The sequence below is a fragment of the Carassius auratus genome, chromosome 15 (assembly GCF_003368295.1).
Source record: "Carassius auratus strain Wakin chromosome 15, ASM336829v1, whole genome shotgun sequence".
Lineage (NCBI taxonomy): Eukaryota > Metazoa > Chordata > Actinopteri > Cypriniformes > Cyprinidae > Carassius > Carassius auratus.
The window spans coordinates 11,056,004-11,078,271 of record NC_039257.1 but is presented as its reverse complement, the minus strand read 5'-3'; the positions used below and the strand labels follow the sequence as shown (position 1 = coordinate 11,078,271).

The window sequence follows — 22,268 nt, the reverse complement described above, 5'->3', positions numbered from 1 at the left end:
GTTTAAACCAGCAAAGGAAAGGCTTAAACCAGCAAAGTACCAGCATAAAGCAGCACCCCAGCATCAAAACATAGACCAACGCTACTTTTGCATCATCGAAGGGTAACGCCCCTTTTTGGGGCAAAACAAACGGATTCCTGATACAGAACTCGCTCCAGGGACCTTTTGTTTTTCATTGTTTCTGATGTGTACAGGCCTGTCAGACACAATTACAAACAGATATTGTGTAATATTTATATTGTTTAGTCCTAGCCTGCGAATATTTCAAACTTAAAATCAGTTAACAGCCAAGGTAGCATGCCTAATGAGAGCTAACGTTTATCACGTAGCTACTAGCAGCTTCGTATTTCTAACTACAACAAAACTGTCAATAGCTTAAATCAAGTGAAATATGATCCAAGTAAACCACCGACTCCTCTTGACATGGCCTCAACAGTTTATCATACTGTGAGCATGTTAATGACAAAAATAGGCTACTTGGTGATTCCACAAGATAATGGTAACGTTAGATGTCCATATTTGGCCACTGCGTGGGGTTATTAATCCAGTTTTCGACCATTTCAAAGGGAAACCTCTGTAAACACTGTATCCAGTAGCTTCATTAAATACCTCTCACGGTACCTCCTCGGCCCGCTAAGAGAGTGTGTATGTTTCTGCCATTTTTGCTATCAAGAAATTAGAGCGAGTTCTGTATCAGGGGAATCCGTTTGTTTTCCCCCAAAAAGGGGCGTTAACCTTTGATGACGCAAAAGTAGCGTTGGTCTATACCTAACCAGCATATGCAGGTTTTATTTTTCAACAGGCTTTAAGGGGACATTCCATTTTCAAACATTATGGTAATGTTACTTTTGAATGTTTTCTTCTAAGTTCATTTAAAATTGTTAGATTGGTGTCCAACTAAAATGTTTCTATGAATAAGGTTTTTGTGCTGATGGTTTGAGAACATTATTAAAGACTAAATAATGAAAAAACGAACATTCTATTAATATTACTGGAAGGAAGATTGTTCATAACTTGACAGAACTTGCTGAAGAACTAGCTAGGAAGCAGGGTTTTTTCCAGCAAGGTTGGTGGGAGTTAAGCACAAGTCTAGTGGAATTTAGCAAAACAGCTGACTTTACCTCAGATTTTAGGAATAGTTTACACATTGGAGCGTAGTCAAATCCAGTCCACCGAGTGCATGTGTGCATACTTCTGTTATTTACCTGTGTGGATAGTTTTCTGCTGTTTGCACTGTGCTCCGCTGAGTTTTTAAGCATGTGTGCATTTTCAGCTGTAGCATATGTCCATGTTTTGTGTGTGCTTTAAAGATAAATGAAGTTGGCGCATTGTAAAAGCTTAGTGGAAAGTGATAGCTAAGGAAATGACTGGCTCCTCAGAGTGAATGGAGGCTAAGCCATTATCACAGTCTCTGTGTGGGAAGCGGCTTTGTGCTTTTCTCTTGCCAATACTGGAACCCTCTCTTTAACACCTTAAGCACTGTGCTAACTTAACCCTATAGTCTTTCATCTTCTCATCTACCTTCCATGCATCCTCACATTTTGCCCTCTTAGCCAATCCTCCCTAATTCAAAGTCCATTAAGCCAAGAAAAGTTAGAAGAGTTGGTATAAAAACTCAAAGTTTTGCTGTTCTCACAAGTTCCTGTCCAACTTGATGAGCACAGTCAGCGCACAATGCTATAGCACCGTGTTTAATGTAGTGCACTAAATGTGAAATTACATGTGATGTGCAATGAGTGAAAGACAGAAACCGCATGCTTATGGTTAATCAAATATACGCTGAGTAACTCGGCAGGAAATTGAGATGACAGCTGTGAGCAATGGCATCGGCCACTTTTATGTGTGAAGTCAGCAGCCAAAACCTTTCGGATTTAAAGAGTCAGATCATAATAAACCGATGTCACCTTCTACTGCGAAACAGTGTTGTGCATTTCGCAAGTCCTGTATTCTCCTGGGCCTCATAATTGCCAAAGGAACTGAGATTAAACACTCGGGTGATTATGATTTAGCTAATTAAATTAGCTGCATACAGTACAGAAAAAAAGCTTTATTATTGTTGTTGAATTCAATTAGAAGATATTGGCAGATAATTTAGCTGAAATTTGTTAGACAAATGTAATAGCATTATATTTACACCCACAGAAAATCTACTCTAGTCTCTTAAAAGGGACGATCACGTGGCATAATAATTGCTGTGAAAAGAGAGAGGGAGGATGTATTTCCTGTTGTGAGCAAAGGTGACATGATTCAGGACACTGAAGTGTTTTGTGTGTGCCCCTTTTCAACAGGCCTATTAAACCTGGAGGTGTTACTGCGCCAGTTTCTCATCTCCAAGGAAACCCTTTCCGTTCGCATGCTTGATGACAGCCAGGATCCCACCCCCCTTCTCAAGGAGATCCGTGATGACAAGACTGCCACCATCATAGTGGATGCCAACGCCACCATGTCTCACGTTATTTTGGAAAGGGTAAGTCTCAGCTTGACAGTCGGGCTGTTGTGCAAAAAACAAAAAACAAACTTTTTGTCTGAACACCCATGAAACAATATCAATTTCATTAAATCAAAAGCATTAAATCAATTAAAACCATATTTGTGCTATACAGTTAGATATTACCATTATTTTTGTTTTCCAGTGAGTTAAAATTGAATGTATTTTCATAAAAAAAACACATTTCAATATTTTCTTGTTAAGTAAACTTGTCTCGTAAAAAAGTTTTTTTTTTTTTTTCATTGAAAACACAACAAAAACAATGATTGGTAAAATGGTTTTAGCAGCATATACCATATATAAAAAAGGAAATTGCAACTTTTTAAATCATAATTTTGACTTTTCTTGCAAACTCAGGAGCAAGGAACACAGGAGATTTATTCATCATGGAAATTTAATTCATAGACGTGGAATTCTCAGGAACACAAATGACATTTACAACAGCCGATCAAGAACTGAAAACAGGGAACACTATACACTTGACATGACAAAAGGAAGACGAGACATACCTGGGATCAATGAAACATAGGAAACACCTAAAATTCAATTAACACAATGGAAACAGGAAGGACCAAATATGGGCATGGAAGGCACATGAGGAGCAAAACACAGGATAGAGTCTGACAGGAATGGGTTGAGAGGGATGTGCTGAAAAGTCATTTTACTAATTAGTTAACTCTAAAATTAATATTAATAACTAATTAGTTTAATTAGTTAACTCTAAAATTAAAATGAATAACTATTTTTTTTTTCTTAAGAAATGCACAAAATATTAAAATGTGTTTTTGGAGAGTTATTTATTTTATAACTCCCTGGCAATTATATATATTTCAATACGCAAATATGTTTTTATGAGTTTCTAACTCAAAATAAATGAATATATATAAACTGTACAAATTTGAGAAAAAACATAATTGTCAGATAAAGTCATAACCGTCAGAAATAAGCTTCCATATGATCCCCATACATCCAGGGTTTGAAAGATATGCAAAAATATAATAGTTAAAGGCTATCATTTTGTAATTATAAGCTGAAAATAGTTTGCTATTACTATTTGCATGATAGATCTGGATGACAATGACCATGACCTTGAATCTCAGAATAAAATGAACAATCGCTCATGAAGATGGAAGAATTTAATGATGCCATTAAACTATATAAGTATTCTTCTAGATTCTTCACAGTGCAGTGTTATTCTTATGACCTTTTGTTCATGTATTTTTAAGTGTAAGTGTTAAATATAATAGACTTAGATATTCATCCCACCCATGAATTCATTCGGAGCCTGTAGCTCACATTTGTAAGATTTACGTTTATGAACGGTAGTACCAGTAAATATTTCTTTCTGACACATTCAATGCAAAAGAACATGAACATACTGTACATGGATAATCATGACTGAGTAATTCAGTATAGATTAAGGTCTGAACACACACACACACCTCTGCAGCAAGTATAAGCCATAATTAAACATGAATCATTATTTTTAGGAAAGAGAAATTAATGGCTCTGCAGGAGAGGCTGATTGCAGACTGGTGAAAATAGAGTGAATGTGATCGATGGAGAAAAAATGGACAGAATTGCATAAGACACGTCAGTCTTAAAATGCAGAACTGAAGTTAAAAGAAGTTCAACTTCTTAAAAACTCTTCTCTGGATCTTTTTTTTTTCACTTCACTGCGTAGTGTGTTACTTTTTTATGCAAAACCCCATTATGTGTGAAAGTTGTGATTTTTGACCCTGGACCACAAAACCAGTCTTAAGTCGCTGGGGTATATTTTTAGCAATAGTAAAAAAAAACATAAAAAAAAACATTGTATGGGTCAAAATTATCGGTATGCCAAAAATCATTGGGATATTAAGTAAAGATCATGTTCCATTAAGCTTTTTTATAAATTTCAGTAAATATATAAAAACGAAATTTTTGATTAGTAATATGCATTGCTAAGAATTCATTTGGACAACTTCAAAGGCTTTTTTCTAAGTATTTTTTTTGCACCCTCAGATTCCAGATATTCAAATTGTTGTATCTCGGCCAAATATTGTCTGATCCTAATAAACCATACTTCAGTTACAAGCTTTACAACACATAGACGCTTATTTATTCATTATTATTGGTTTGAACTTCTGTGTAAGCTGTATTCTATGTGTCTCTACACTCTTGTTAATAGACAAAGTCATTTTTTCTCAAAATGTGATCGCACCTAAATAGTGTTCATGCTACTATAGTTAAAGGGATACTCCACCCCAGAATGAAAATTTTGTCATTACTCACTTACCCCCACGTCATTCCAAACCCGTACTTCTCATCACTTCATAACTATTCTGACCATGTCTTTCATACTTTTCTGGACCTTGACAGTGTATTTTACTTGGCAGTCAATGGTACAGTCATAAACCTCCTGGTTTATATCCAAAATATCTTAAATTGTGTTCCAAAGACGAATAAAGTATCCCTTTAACTAAAACTAAATTTTATATATAACTTAACTTATAATATGAACATATAAATGGTATATATATATATATATATATATATATATATATATATATATATGTGTGTGTGTGTGTGTGTGTGTGTGTGTGTGTGTGTGTGTGTGTGTGTGTGTGTGTGTGTGTGTGTGTGTGTGTGTATGTATGTATATAACTGATTCAATATGAAAGGCTCTAATACTCAATGTCAGTTATGCTAAAATAACATTGGCTCATGAAAAGCTGTGTTTATAAAGAGGGTTCAAATGCCATCATAACATCTCTTTATAACCTCAAGCCCATTTCTTCTCTTCTCTTCTCTTCTCTTCTCTTCTCTTCTCTTCTCTTCTCTTCTCTTCTCTTCTCTTCTCTTCTCATTTCATCTCATCTTGTTCTTTTCAAACATTTCAGCCAATGGTTATCCTCTATTTTTCCTCTCTATTCACACCATTGCTCTTTAATCAAAGTGTCTGATGACCATCACAGGTCTTTCTTTGGCTTTTCTTGTTGCTATGGAGACAGGGATAAGAACCGCCACTGTTACACTGGTGGGTTGCACGGTTCACAGTTGGGCTGCTTGTCAGTTTGTCACCCTTACTATGATTCTCATACCCCCTTGAACCCTTCTCTTTGTCCCTCTCTCTGTATGTCTCGCTGTCTCTGTGTTATCCATTCACATCTTCACGTCATGTTTCTCGGTTCCTCTCTCTCTGGATCTATAGGGAGCGAGCATGCGGCAGAGCCGTGGAAAGTTGGCACTCGTTCAGGTTGTTAGGAGCGAGTGTAGGGCAAGCATGCTAGAGCTGTTTGCCAATGCTCACAGCATGGCTCACACACCAGCCTGAGTTACAGGATTCAATTACATGGGCAATTGCAGGGAAAATTTTTCATTATAAAATACTTAACGCAAGGACAAAATTATCATAACCAGGAAAAACTCTCCGCTCCTGTGGTCCATTTTATCCCCTTCTATCTCTTTTTAACACAACGCTGGTCAAATGAAATGCAGATGGGCATTACGAGACGCTAGGCAGGGAGTCTGGGTGTGTGTAAGTGCAATAATACAGATGCTGCTTTGAACTGTAATGGAACCACTAGAGAACAGGTGTCTAGGAGTGCTGTGTTAGCATGACTTATGCTCTAAAATGTAGGAACAAAGCCGGGCATTTGGGAAGTTCAAATCTGGTACTTCCACTACCGTCAGCAGATCTGAGGCATCTACAAATTATGCTTTGCTACATAAGTTGTACATGTCACATGGGTCAGATGAATATAACTTTGGGGCTGTGCCATTAATAATGTTCAAACAAAAAAAGTTTAGAGGGCAGATTTTGAAGAAGGGATGAGCACAATGCTTTATTTCAAAGTCTAGAAAAACTGTTCAGTGAGTTGCCTGAGTGACTAGTCAATTAATCAGCCTTAAGGAAGCCATGTACACTACTGTTCAAAAGGTATGGTAAGGTTCTTGAAAGAAAGTTCACACTTTAATTTAAGGTCCAGTTCTCACTTTTAACAAGCAATTAAATACAACTTTTCTTCAATAAACTCCTAATTTGTTGCTTAATAATAGTTAGTAAGGTAGTTGTGAAGTTTAGGTATTGGGTAGGATTGGGGATGTAGAATATGGTCAAGCAGAATATGTACTTTGTAAGAACTAATAAACAGTCAATATGTTAATAATACTGCATGCTAATAATCAACTTCGTAATAGTGAGAATTGGTCCCTATACTAAAGTGTGACTGAAAAGCAGTTTCTCACCAAGGCTGCATTTATTTAAACATAATAATAAATTAATAAAGCGGTGATATTCTAAATTATTATTAGAATACAATTTTTTCTATTTTAATATATTAAAAAATGCAATTTATTTCCATGAAAATAAGCAACAATTATTACTCCAGTCTTCAGTGTCACATAATCCTTCAGAAATCATTTTAAGATGCGGATTACCTGCTCAAGAAACGTGTGTGTGCGTTTGTGTGTGTGTGTGTGCGTGTGTGTGTGTGCAATTTTTTCAGGATTCTTTGATGAATAAAATAAAATAAAAAAAAAACTGCTTTTATTAAATCTTTTGTAACATTATAAATCTATTTACTGTCACTTTTGGTCAGTTTAATTATTCCTTGTTAAATAAATAAATATTTCAAAAAAATAAATCTTACGTTCCCCTAATTATGAAGGGTAGTGTATAATGTCTTTTAACTGCTTTTAAATTTTAGCCAAATTTTAGCAAAACGCATCTCAGCACTCAAAGATGTCAATCCAGTGAAGTAGTTTTAAGTCAGTTTTGGAGAGATTATTTGTGAGACCTATAAAAATTACCAAGTTACTTTATTGTTCGTTTTGTTCTAGGAAATGTGATTATATTCCAATGCCGGTTATTCCTGATCAATATATTTTTAATTAATTTTTTAACATTTTGCTATCGAAGATCAATGCCCAACTGCTCAATCCATTTCCCTCTCATGCATTTATTGTATTCTAAACTGTCCCTTTTACTCAGTTGTCTCTCCGTTTCCATAGAAATAATTGTTGAAAGTGTTTTCACCCCTGACATTTGATTGACATATTATATTTGCCGCTTGGTTTCCTTGGAGACAGAGGAGAATTGATAAACAGAATGGCAATGACAGAACGGGAATGTTGTCTGTCTTTTGTTAGCTTTCATCCAACTCTGAACAGGTTTTGCAAAGCAGTGAACCTTGCCTTTTGCTTCTCAATGCCAGCAATGCAGTGTGTGGATTCAGACTAAGTAGCTGTTTAAATTAGCATAGCGTTGTCAAAAGTGTTTAATGTTGCTCTCTCTTCTCTTTTATCTTCCAGGCCTCAGAGTTGGGGATGCTGTCAGTGTACTACACCTACATCCTGACTTCCTTGGTGAGAGATTTAAGTCTGATGTCGAAGTTGTTTGTGTGTGTGTGTGTGTGTGTGTGTGTGTATATGTATATATATATATATATATATATATATATATATATATATATATATATATATATATATATATATATATATATATATATATATATATAGTTTACTGCTTAAATTTGGCTTCTTAGTTGGAAGTTTACACAATATTGTTTATTTGCTTTTTATTGTGTAAAATGGCATAAACAATAATTAGTGTACCAGAAAATCTAAGAGGAAATGGCTAGTGATGAGGCTAAAACCACACTGAAATTGAGCGTAAAGTGATGTGGCACTTGCACTGATTTTTTTCCCCCTGAGTTGATTCAAGGATCCTATAAACAGTATCTTTGATGTTTCCTTTTCAATCTTTCTGTTTCACGCTGATGTGCGCAAGAAATAACAAACCAGGATGGATTTTTCTATACTTTTTCATCCGAAACGGCTTTAAGTTCAGAGCGCTTTAAGAGCAGCCACACAGCATGGAACAAACCGCCACACTCCACTTCATTTCCCCACACTGCTGTCCTTCACTTATTTAGTCTCTCCTGTCGCCGTTGTTCATGTGTCCAACACGCCAACACGACACCATCCTCCCATCCGCACGCTGGTGTTTCATTACGCCATTATCACAGTGTGAAAAAGGCCTGTCAAAGACACACTTCATCCATCAGAAAGCCAGTAATCAGTAAATGACTCAGAGAGAGCTCTTCAGCCTTTGGCTCTGGCCATGCTCTGGGTAGTAATGAAGCACTGTGGTGCTGCAAGTGCATGGAGGAATTACTGAAACACTTTGTATGGTCATATGGGCACCTTTGGTTATAGCTGGCATGTTGCAAAGTCTCATTCAAACCAGCAAGGTGTGTGTTCAACAGGTACCAAAGATAGAGAAATATGGGTGACAACATGACAACAATAATGGAAGTCTCAATTTTCAGTTAAAAGCACTGTAACAATATACAAACATCACAATCCAAGAAGAAGGAGGCGGGAACCAGCGAATATTCAAATGAAAGTTTAATAATGAAATAAACACAAAACAGCACAACAACCCCTCATGAAGGACTGTCACGCATAAACAAAAACAAAAAACAAAATAAAAACCAGGCCTGGTTCTCTCTCATCCCTCCCTGTCCTAACTCCTCTTTTGTATCCTCCCGATCTCTTCCATGGGACTCGAGACCGGTGAGTGGCACAGGTGTTGCTCATTTCCAAATCACTCCACCGGCCTCGCTCCGTTCCCACGCCTCTCGGCCCCGCCCCACTCGTCACAACCACTATTATAGATAATTTGCCTTAGAGCAAGACATTAAGTGGACCAGTCTGAGAAAAAAAAAAGTTAAATATGGTATTGTTGTTAAATTTTACTGCTGATGGAAATATGTGGGGTTATTCCATTATTAGCTTATCAACAAATGAAAAATTAAAAAATTAAGCTGCAGAAATAATAAAACAGAATTTCACATCTATAGGTGTTCAGCTGACAAAAAACTTTGGGAACCTCTGACCTAAAAAATTAGCTGACTGTAGGCCTTGCCAATGGAAGCAAAACTGTTCTGCCTCCATTTTTAAACTAACTCAGAAAAGAACTAGATGGATGGATGGATGGCCTCTTTGGATGTAGAGGAGACCTCAGGCACTTTAAGAGATGGAATCGGTTTGCTGATAAGCGAGTCCAATTTATGACTGTGCTGGGGGCGGGGCATTTTTCAAAGACAATTTTTGATCGAGCTGCTAGACAAGGGCAAAACATCACACCCACACATGGCTTTACATCTCTGTCATCTCACCTGAATCCATCTGTCTTGGGAATAATTCAAGACCCCGTGGGATCTTGGCTCAGATATATTGTTTCTGTACATTACAGCAGCTACAGCATTTCTCTCGCAGCAAATGTAAATCAGGACTTCACAGTGTCCAGACAAGCTTGTGAATCATACTCACCTGCTGCTTGTGAATCATTTTGAGGAATCAGTCATTAGTTGTGACAGCATATATACAAACCTTTTCCCAAAGTGCACTTTTCTATTGTGGTCATTTATCATGTGCAGTGTGCTTTGCTATCACTTTAAAGGAATAGTCTACCCAAAAATAAAAAGCTTGCCATCATTTTCTCATTCTCATGTCATTCCAAACAATATGACTTTCTTTTTGACAATACTTTTTTTTACTTCACAAAGTATTAGTTGTAAAAGGAATTATATACCTACATTTTGTAACAACAATATGTATAAGAGTAGTTGGAATGATTTGATTCAGATATTTTGATACATGGATGTCATCTTGGCAAGTCCAGGCATCTATTTTTTGAAGATATTAGCATACAAGTATATGCTATAATGTCTGATAGGGAAAGGCCAAAGTCTTTAAAATTGTTGGTTAAGTATTTAATATATTTCATAAAACAGCAATGAAATCTTGCAACAGGGCTGTCATTTTAATCTTAAGATACAATCAAGCTAAAATAACTCATAGTGTGCATTAGACTTGAACATGAATAGCAAAAAAAACAAAATCTTTAAAACTGTGTTGAGTATGTTTCAGTAATATATTTTGCTACATTAATGCTAAAGATTTACTTATGCATGTTGTAGAACAGTGGTTCCGTTTCAGTCGGTCACGTTCTACGTTATGTCAGAAAGAGACTGACGAATGGGGTCTTGCCCGAGAGCCCAATCACCTTCGAGTGGTAACAAAACGAGTCAATGGTATACAATGTATCTTGGTCTGCGGGATTTGCATCACAAGCTCTGCCCCGCTGAGCAGGTATATTAGGAGCTGCGCAAGCACCTCACATTCAAGCTTTCACTTCGGAGCCGAGCACATCGCTTACTGCTTTCACCAGAGTGCTTACAAGTGAGTCAGCTGGTGTTGGTGTGACGGCTTGATTCAGCAGTTCATCTGGGCTTCCTGCATTCAGCTCCCACGTTCCCCTGAGCGCTTCAGCACCACTGAAAGAGCTTTTTTCTATCTTTTAAAGAGTAAACGGATTGATTTTACGTCTTTTTAAAGATGTCATTCCACCAGTGTGTTTCTGGGTGCGGTCAATATATGGCTCCTGGTGACGGCCATGATCGCTGTGTCACGTTTCTGGGCTTTCAGCACACTGAGACTGTGTTCGTGGATGACTCAGGTTCTCATTGCGGGGACATGACCATCTCGGCGTTGAGATCGAGACTCAGTTACCTTAAAAAGTATAGAGTCCCCACTGCCACACCCTGTTCTAGCTCCTTTTCTCATAAGAGGGCTACTTCGGCTGGTGGCCAGGGTGATCTGAGGGTTACCGTGTGAGCTTCCCCGACGAGCCAGTCTCCTTGGGCCACACCCCCCTCACCAACGCCGCAGCCAGTTAAGTTTCCAGATGAGTTAGCTGGACCCTCTCAGGCTCCAGACATCTCATTCGGGGCTTGGGAGGAAGACCTAATGTCGAATGCCACATCCCAAGGCGGGCTTGACTCCTCGGGGAAATGAGGATTCAGCTGCGTTTCTTCCCTCAGGAGTGCCAGCTTTGCCCGAGTCTGATCCTGACCTGACGGCTGTGCTTTACGGGGGCAGTGCTGACCCAGAGGTTTTGCAGTAGGTGCGCACTGCTAACGACCTCGCTTTTTTTTTCTCGCTTTCACTCCTTGGGTCAGGTGATGTCCATTTTGGTGGGTGGACCAGGAGCACCACCTGTGGCTAAACCTGGCAGACATGAGGGAGTCTGATCGGACTCAGCTCCTCAACTCCCCGCTCTCCCAGGCTGGCCTCCTCGGAAACCCGGTGGAGAATTTTGCCAATCAATTCTCTGCCGCCCAGAAGCAGTCTAAGGCTATCAAACACATCCTGCCCTGGCGGCCTGCTGCTGCCTCCACACTGCTGCCGGTGCAGCCACCTCAGCCACCTCATCGCCGAGGGCACCCCCCTGTGGTCTCCTCCACTCCCGCTCGAGCACAGCAGCAGCTTTCACCCCGACTCCAGCGCGGAGTTGGCTGCAGAAGGAGGGGCAGCCCATCTCTGCCCCTAAACCTGCCAAGTGTCAGGCCAAACAGCTTTCCAGAGACGGGTGACCCAGAGTTGGGGATGTCAGCTCTTCAGGACGTGGTAGCAGGAACACCCCTTCCCCCAGAGGAGGGCCGGGGGAGAATCCTTTGTTCTCGTTTCTCTTTTTGTTCCCAAACCTTCATTAAAAGAGCTTTTTCCTCTACCTCTGGGTCTCAAGAGGCCGCTGGCAAGGAGCTTGCCAAGGGAAAGACACATGCTACGAAGAGAATTTCTGTGGAAATACAAACATGGGATTGCCCAACAAAAGGGGAAAAACAACACATGGCGACACCTAGTCCCACGCAGGGCTGACCGATAGGGCATGCACACAAGTGCTGGACATCAACAGTGCTGGAGGAACCCAGGGTTCTGAACTGAAGAACTCACCTGAGTGGAATAGCGCACGCATTCAGTCCATGGAGTGGTATGGCACAGTAAGCAGATTGACACCGAGCAGGTCCTTACTGGCCCGAAGAGGTGAGTACCCATGAGGACACAGACTCTAGGCAGAGATTATAAAATCTCGCAAATATGTTAGTTGTCGCCCAGCCCGCAGCTCCACAGATGTCTGTTAGCGACGCGCCATGCGCAAACACCCAGGATGAGGCTACACTCCTAGTTGAGTGAGCTCTCACTCCTAGGGGTCTTGAGCATGATAAGCCAGAACAATAGCATCCACTATCCAGTGGGATAACCTCTGCTTGGAGACAGCTTTTCCCTTCTGCTGGTCACCGTAACAAACAAAGAACTGGTCTGAGGCCCTAAGGCACTGAATTCTGTCTATGTAAGTGCGCAGCGCACGAACTGGACAGAGCAGCACCAAGGCTGGGTCTGCCTCCTTAGGGGCAGAGCTTGCAAGTTCACCACCTGAACTCTAAAGGGAGTGGTGGGAACTGTGGGCATGAACCCAAGCCGGGGTCTCAAGATAATGTGAGAGTTGGCTGGCCCGAATTCCAGGCATGCTTCGTCAACTGAAAATGCCTGCAGGTCCCCAACCCTCTTAACCAATACCAAAGCCAACAGGAGCGCAGTTTTCAATGATAAAAACTTTAGCTCTACTGAGAGCAAGGGTTCGAAGGGAGCCGATGGAACCACTGCAAGGTCCCAAGAGGGAACTTGCTGAGGGCGAGGCGGATTGAGCGTCCTGGCCCCTCTTAGGAACCTGATGATCAGATCATGCTTCCCAAGAGACTCACCATCAACAGGGTCATGCTAAGCCGAAATGGCGGCCACATAGACATTCAGGGTGGAATGAGACAGCCTTCATTCCAACCCTTTCTGAAGAAAGGAAAGCCTGATCAGGCATCTCCAGGGGTCTTCATGATGTGAAGAACACAAAGCGACCAAGAGGTTCCACTTCAAAGCATAGGCGTGTCTGGTAGACAAGGCTCTAGCTGAAATGATGGTAGCTACCGCCTGAGATGGTAAGGTACCTAAACCTTCCATGACCCGTCCACAACCCACACATGTAGGTGCCAGAGGGTGCTCCGTCTCTGAGTCGGGGTCCTGTCCAGGAACCTGATGCAGCATGTCCATTGCACGTGGTAGAGGCATCTGTTGAGCCAAGAGTTGGCCATAAAGGCTACTTCCAAGATTCCTCCAGTAAAACAAGTCCACCTCCCTAGAAGGACAAGATCCCTATCCCACCCACCCTATTAGCTAGTCCTTTTGGATCCCATAATCCAGAACCTCCCTGGTCCACCTTAAACTATTCCCCATGATTATTTTCCTCCCTCCCAGTCCCACCCCTTAGGTTTCCTGGCTATCCTGGAGTTCCAAGCTTTGTTCCCAAACCACCCAAACAACAGCTCTGTTGTTGAAACATCCACCCAGTGGGCTGAGTACCTCGGAATTCATGTGTGTCACCACCTTTTGGCTGATACCTGCCTTTGTAAGTCCTCCTACAAGCAGGCAGCCTGCTAGCATACGTCCAGCTGGAATATGCTACCCAGTGCATTCTGTGTCAGGTATAGGCCCTCACTTGTGCTGGCCTCACAACATGGTGCTATCACTCACACGGGTCACTGGAAGACAGCCATGTGGCATTTTGTAAGGGACCCCATTCGTCAGTCTCTTTCTGACATAACATAGGACGTGATCAACTGAAAGGGAATGTCTAGGTTATGTATGTAAACCTCGTTTCCTATAGGAGGGAACAGAGACGTTACATCCCTTTTCCACATCGAAGTTCCCCTGAACGGCCGGGTCACTGGGCTCGGTTCATCAGCGAAGACTTGAATGCGAGTTGCTTGCGGTGCTCCTTATATACCCGCTCAATGGGACGGAGCTAGCGATGCAAATCCCACAGACCAAGGTACATTGTGTACCATTGGCTCGTTTTGTTACCAGTCGAAGGTGATTGAGCTCTTGGGTGAGACCCCATTCGTCAGTTTCTTTCTGACGTAATGTGTCTGTTCCCTATTTCAGGGAACGAGGGTTACATATGTAACCTAGACATTCTTAAATAGTGGGTCTCTGCAAACTTCCAGGGCTGAAATGAAATTAAAATCAAATTAAATCAAATACAATATCCGGTCCTTTAAATTTTGTCTTGGACAGGGACCCTTGGAGTCAAAAAAAATCTGACATCTAGTATTCTAGAGTACATTGATAAGGTGATTAGAACTATGTACTTGGACAGTGAATGACAAAAATCTCCCAAACTGTTTCTTTCACTGTTATATTTCACAAATCAGCAATACAATCTGACAACAATGCTATTATTTTGCATCTTTAGCTACAATTTAAAAATAAAACAAAAAATACATGTGGTAAAAAAAACAAAAACCCTACCACTTCTTCTAGAGAGCCCCATTTTTTTCCTTTGAGTCTTCATTCTCATCTCTATTTCTGGCTACGACAGTACAGTTTTCCGCTTGCTCTTTTCAGAAACTTCCCTTTTCAGACATTACATGTCAATTCCAATCTCGTCCTCATTATCACGCAGGAAGAGAAGCGATACCTCTGCTATGATACGTCCCTGTAATTTGATACAACATCCTTCCCCCCTCCGTTAGAGATCGGGTTCAGTAGGTTAATTGCAATAATGAAAGGAAAGGAGCAAAGCCATTTTGCTCTAATTACTAGATGTATTCTCTCTGGTGGTGACTGCCGTACAGGTGAGCAGTAAAGGGATTGTTACTTTGTGATTTGTGCAAGCAATAACACTTTGCAGAGTGAAGAAGGTTTTCATCTATGTTTGACTGTCACCCAGGGATTCGGCCTTTGTGCTGTATTTCAATGCAAGAGGTGTGCCAGAGAGATCTGCTTTTATTGAACAATCTCTGCAGATCAGAAAGTTCACTTTGGCATATTTCTGCAAAAGTTCGCAGAAAACCCCAGGTTTAGATTAGTTTCATATTAACCACAAGCTTTACATAGAAATAACTTGTTCTTGTTTTTTTTTTTATTCTGCCTTAACAAGAATTATTCTGGTGGTCTGAACTTTGTGAGCCCTCGGACATGTCACAATCCGAAAATCATACGAAGGCAGTCACACATGACACAAATTTATTAAAATTTTACAAACTCTGACGTAAGCATTACGTTTTGCGTCGGGGGGTGTCGGTCTGTTTAAAAACGCTGTAACTTGAACAGTAAAGCAAGTAGCTGAGCATGATTTGGCATGGCAGCCAATACAAATAATAACGGTTTCCTTACCTAAATCCTGCATTTGGACCAGGTTCGGTTGCAGAATCACGTGCTTCTGAGATTATAATTTTTTCCTATATAGTGTAGTAGTTTGCTTTTCCTGTGTCAAATGTAGCTGCTTGTCAAGCATGAAGTTTTACTTAAATTCTGAATAAAACATGGTAGGCTATACAGCATGCAAAGACTGCTCCCTTTAAATGTATTAAAAACTGTCACTCATTCATCAAGGTCTAACAAAGTTAAAAAATAAATAAATAAAAATTAAATGAACGTGACTACACAAATAAACGAGAATCTAGCACTGGGCAAAAAATGGTGAAACGGAGCAGTGATTGTGTGGATTCCAACCTAAACACCTCTGATTGGCCATTACGTTTTAGACGTCAACAAACTTATCTGTGATTGGCTACATTGCTCACCTCTGCGAAAATTGTAAAATTATTACAAGCCTCGACCATGCAAGCAAGCTTGTCTACAAGCTCGTACAACAGTAAAAATCACACCGTGTACGCCCACCTTTAGGTAGACATACTCTTTGTACCATGAGTGCTGTGTTTCTGAGATGCGTGTCAAGTTAAAGGAATTGTTCATCCAAAAATTAACTCTCACCCTCACGTCATTGCAAATCTGTATGGCTGGCTTTTACAACCCAATTTTTTTTTGTCTGTGTAATAAAAGTTCACGGGAAACAGTGTTGTTTTGGACCCCATTGGCTTTAACTGTACAGACAAAAATGATTGAAACAATCACTAAAAATATTTTTGTGTGTGTTCTGCTGGAGAAAGACTGACTTAAAGGAGAATAAATTATAACAGAAATGGACAACTATTCTTTTAACAATGTCTTTACGTTTAGCGATTGCTTATGTTACGCTCCATCTAGCTTTTATTAAAAACAAGAGCGTGTCATGAAGTCTACACAAACAATATTATCTTACCTGTCATGTTAAAGCTATTGTGATAATTACCTTAACATTCCTCTTTCTTTCATTATTCAACAAATAACCCCAAACATATAATTGCCTTCAAACATACACCATTGGCAGAAATCTGCCCTTAAGTTTTCTGACTGGCTGATACTTGCAAGCTTCAGTTATTTTCCTTCTTTTACAGAGCCGTTTATAAAGTCTAATGCTGTTACAGAAACCAATTTCTGTGCTACCTGACAGGTAGTAGGGATATTTTTGCATGTCATTCAAAAATAGAAGTTGCTTACTGCAGCTTTAACTTTGAGTTACAGAAAAAAAAATGAGGTAGTATTGTGAGTGGCATAAAATACAGCAAAACAATATATTGTTTAAGCATATAAAACACAAAACACATCTTTTTGGGCCAGGTGTTTTGAGAACAGGCCAGACTGTTAAATCACACAATTCTGTTTAAAGTATTTGCCGGTAATTAACAAGAACAGTTTCTCTTTCTATTATTTGTTCCACCGTTTAAATTTTGGAGCAATAACCAGCAGGAAGGAATTACAGAGGTGACTTTTTTTCTCAAAGATAAGTGTAGAAAGGGAAGGTTTCTTCACGGTTTGTAAACAACAAGAGCCATTGTTAAAAAGGCTATTAAAGTCATACTCATGGAGAGCAAACATTGGCGCTTGTTCAGAGGTAAAGCAGAGGACACAAGGCACAAGGACTCAGGAGGGACCCGAGACCAGACACTGAGAGAGAGACAGGAAGGAAATGAACAAGACCATCTTTGGGTGCCTTTGCATAAATAGACTGAATATAGAGCTGCTCAGCAACACCTAGTAGCTGTATTTCTATGGACCATAGAGGGGTTTTGTCATTACTGGCCACTCTTGAAGTCTCCTCAGCAGCCCCATGAGGCCCAGCCTCACATGACACTGATGAATGGGCTGCCATGCCACTCGCCTGTGTAATTTGTTTTTTAATCATTTCAAGTTGCTGGTAGGGGACAGAAAGAAAAGTTGCATGCATCTTGTCACCAAACTGATAGGTTGGTTACCACTGACATTAAACCTTGTTTTGTGGTGTTTACCAAGGTGTTGTTATCTTAGGCTATGTCCACAAGAAGCCTGAGCTTTCCCTATACAATTATTTTTCTAATTTATGCGTATACAGCTAAACACATCTCCTTGGGGGGGGGGGTCTTAGAGTGAGCTAATACAGGGATGTCTAATAAAAATCACATGTATAACTTATTATGTGTACTTATATTACATATGGGTCAGGCTGATACAGAATTCCCTATTCAGTTTGATTATAATTCACAAGCCCTTGATTCTAATGCATTTTTGGTGTGTTTTAGATCAAATATTCATTTTGCAGATATATGAAAGAAACACTCTCCCCGCTAAAGCTGTAAATTAAACAGGGGGATTGTTTTAGTGTGATTTAAACCAGTAACTCGTTTGTTTTGTGATTTGAGCTACATGTAGTTTTATGTTTTGGATTCATACAAGGAACCAGTTTATAAGAATTATTAGTATATTCATTTGCTTAGCATATGAATTTGCTGTATGTGCAAAATATTGCATTTGATAAGAGTTATTCATTTCAGGAATCTGGCTACACATAATCATTTTTGAGATACAAAAAGATCAGATCTGTATTTTTTTAATTAAGCAGATTTTTATGGGCAAAAAAAAGGTCCATTGCTTGTTGTCAGTTGATGTAGACTAAACCAATCATTTTTCTGTCAGTCAGTGAGGTATCATGTGATCAACTTCCAAACCCTTACGAAATACGTAAGGTAATATTTTGCCCTTAATATTTTGAAATTCCTAAAAAAAATAGAAAGAAAAACCAAATAGAGTAATAACATCATTCAGAATAGAGATTATTTTTAAATGTACAGACTCTCCCATAGACTCTATATTGAAAAATACCCTCAAATTAGCTTTAACTAGTTTTATGTAATTTAATGCAAAGCTAATATAATACAAAGTTTAATGCTTTAAATGTACAAGCATTTAAAAAAGAAAATGTAAATGTAAAAAAAAAATATATAATTATGGTCTTGTCTAAAGGCATTGCTTGCATTCCTATTGAATTGACTGGATTTTCATTACAAATTTGACTGCACCTTCAGGTTTTGCTTTGTTTGCAAGGGACCAAATGCCCTTACAAGAACAGTACACTTTACGTTACCTTTCAACAGCCTGTAATGCAATAAACTTAATAATAGGACTAAATAATATCTTCATTAGAATCTAAAAAGAAAATTGGTTTATGTAAAGGTTAAGTTTAAGGTTAGATGATAAAATACAATTAGCTCAATTTGAAAACGATAGAAGTCCATGCAAAGTACCGTTCATAATATAAAACAAACGTGTGGGGGTGTATGGATGTGTATGTGTGTGTATGACCATCTGCCATTCTTCATTTATTCATGCGCTGTGATCTCCCGCCGCATAAAACAGCCTCATTTTGGAGTGTCCTTTCCACTGAGAGTGCTGACTGGCCTTTTATGTGCTGTGTGTATATATTTTGTATGTGTGCATGTGATAGAGAGAGAGAATTATGCAGGGTCAGTGGTAAGCCTGCCGGGGTCTCCTCATAGTCAGATCTCCTCACAGGAGCTGATAGAGAGGAAATGAAGAAAGACAGACCAGACCAGGGCAGCTCACCAAGGCCGTCTGCTCCCATCAGCCCAAGCCGTCTACACTGTTTACCCCCTATAATTCAGCTCTGCGTCCAGCCCTGGGCCGAGGGGAGAGATGTACAGCTGACCTGGTAAAGAGGCCTAATCAGCTGTTCTGCAGCATTAGCGTCCTCTACTCTTTCCATCAGGAAACAGATTTTTTCTCTCACAGCTGGCTTGCTGGTGTTTTCTGTATGTGTCCTACTCACTTTTAATGCACATGTAAGGTGGCCCGCATGAGGGCCCATAGAGACTAATGAGCAATTATGCTTGTCATTTGACTATCATTAAATAGATTGCAAGAAGATGCTCACGGGCCTCAAGGGACAAATGAATTCCTTCCTTATAAATCTATCTTTACCAGATTTAGCTGATAAGGGCTTATGAGATAGACCATGCGCTCCTCGAAACATTAATTCAGCAAACCAGCTGCAGGAAAGGGCCTTATAAAGGAGAAGGTCATGAATAATCAAGAAACAATCACTCACTTCAAATAATGGCCCTGTCTGAATTAGCCGTGATCGCGCAATCACCAAAAATACTTTCTATTTATTGTGGAGCACCGCGAGCAGCGCCTCTGTGTTGTTTTGATACACCGTGTCGAGAACCCTTCCCATCTGTCCTATTAGTGAGAGTGGACATAAATATAGCTCTATCAGTTGATATTTATGGAGAAAGAGATGCCACAGGGCGGAATAGATTTCCTAAAGCATCTGTAATTTCATTGTTGGAGAGAGCTGTTCTTTAAAGGGACAGTTCATCCTAATTTTACTCAAGACTTGAGTGACTTTCTTTCTTTTATAGAACACAGAGATGATATTCTGGAGAAAGTTTCAACTGTTTTTGCCCATATTATAAAAGCCAGGTTCTCACACATCATGTGACCATGCATTACCTTAAATGTTCTTATGTTTTTGACTTTCATTGAATGGAGCTGTAACATATTAAATATATTATCTTTTAAATTTGCAGAAGAAAGTCATTTGAGTTTGTGACAACAAGCAAATTGTATTTTTTTATTTTAAGAGTGAGCTGTTCTTTTAAGAAGAATTGTACACTGGACCTGAGATTTGAATAAATAAGCTTTCCATTGATGTATGGTTTTTTAGGATCGGACAATATTTGAAATATTTGAAAATCAAGTATCTGAGGGTGCCAAAAAATCTAAATATTGAAAAAATCAACTTTAAAATTGTCCAAATGAAGTCCTTAGCAATGCATATTACTAATCAAAAGTTACGTTTTTAAATATTTACAGTAGGAAATTTATAAAATATCTTCATGGGACATGAGCTTTACTGAATGTCCTAATTATTTATGGCATAAAAGAAAATCTATAATTTTGATCCATACAATGTATTTTTGGCTATTGCAAAAAATATACCCCAGCGAATTAAGACTGGTTTTGTGGTCCAGGGTCACATTTATGTTTGTGGTGGCTATTTTGCTTTGAAACCAGACCTGTTTCACATCGTACAGTAAGTTTGCACATATTTCTTTTGACAGCCATGTTAGCAGGTCTCAACATTAAGCACTGGCTATTTTTCCATATTTTTTTTTTTTCTTTTTGTAACATTTCACTTGTTGTTATTTATTTTTTATTATTATTGTGTCCAAGGTATACATTTTATCAGTTTCTGTTTTTAGGAAGCAGTATCATAAATGGGCTAAACTATTCACCCATTCTTTGAAAAAAAAAAAAAAAACATCTTTTGCGCTTACACATGCTGTGACAGGCACACAGAAAGCTCTTTCTATTCAGCAAATCTTACTGAATCCAGACCATTTAAGAAGCTTATAGTTGCACTTTGGGATTTAGCTTCCATTCTACGTAGATTAATTACCATTTGAATGTAAATATGATCCACTTCCTCATGTATTATTAGATTTCATTATGATGTAGTTTGTAATAATTCTTAATAACCAACTCCTGATAACATTTTGTATAATTTATGGCCGTTATCAAAGGAAATCCTTAATAAAGTAACTCAGAGCCACAGTTACACAGCAGAAATGCTGAGAAGTTCAACAGCTGTGTGAAACAGGCCTGGATCTCTCTCTCTCTCTACTCCTACGTCTCTCCGTCATGAATTCCATCAAAGTGATTTGTTGTCCTTAGTTCTAAACTACTCAGCTGGATTAAATAAATCACATCAGCTCAGCTGCTTGGGGCTCTGATGTCATTTGAAGGTTGTGAGAATGGGAGATCTGTGTTGATGCTCATCAGGCCTCCGCATGGGCCGCCTCTCCACAGATTATGGCCACTGTCTAACTCTCTCACTCTCTCTTTCTCTGTCTTGCTTTCTTTTGTTTGTTTTGTTCTTCATGTTTAATTTCCCTGTCACACGGTCCTGATGTGCCCTGTCAGACATGTCATCACCACAGCACTTCAAGCAGCGATCAGAGCACAGTCATAGATACAGGCACACACTTCACAAGCAGGGTGGTCCAGCTGCTGACTGCTGAGGACCGGACTGATCGTTCAAGTTATCACCATATTATCTGTGTTTTACATTGTTGCACATCATCTGGCCCGTAAGCGTGTGATGCATTGCTGTTCTATATCTCAGCTACTTTTAAAGTGCATAATCGTAAATGAATCTCACATGGGATTGATTTGAAGTCTCTACATTAGTAACTCACTGAAACATGATGTATGAAATTCTAAATGTAACAGTTGGCTCCCTTTCCTGTCTATCATTCATTCTATCTATCTACCTATCCATCTATTTTTTTTTTTAAATACATGAATTTCTTTACATTTAAGTTAATTTATTGAATTATATTTCCTTATATTCAAATTTGGATGGAAAAGGTACATTTTAAAATTAGTTATACTATAATTTTTTCTCGCTACCATTTATCCTATTTGCTGACCTCATTTACCACCAGCTTAGCTCATGAATGTCCAAATCAACTCATCTGCATCTAGTTTCCACCCTCTTGCGCTCCTCCAATGCAGTGACGTGGTGGAACAACCCTCAAACACATTACTAGTGATCAGGTTCACAACACATGGATCCGTGCGGTCAGAGCAAAGTCGTTTGCACTGACTTATGGAAGCCAACGTCCGTATCATGCTTGTCAATACACACAAATCATTTTTCAGGCATTGAGGACTT

The 22,268-nt window shown here is 39.3% G+C and overlaps 1 protein-coding gene across 1 annotated transcript in view; it reads left to right on the top strand.

Moving 5' to 3' along the window:
• LOC113115083 (glutamate receptor ionotropic, kainate 4-like) overlaps positions 1–22,268 on the top strand; it is a 297,646-nt gene that overhangs the window by 207,612 nt on the left and 67,766 nt on the right. The window contains exons 7-8 of the mRNA XM_026282354.1: positions 2,289–2,467; positions 7,784–7,837. Coding sequence (XP_026138139.1) covers positions 2,289–2,467; positions 7,784–7,837 — 233 coding nt within the window. The remainder of the gene's footprint in view (positions 1–2,288; positions 2,468–7,783; positions 7,838–22,268) is intronic.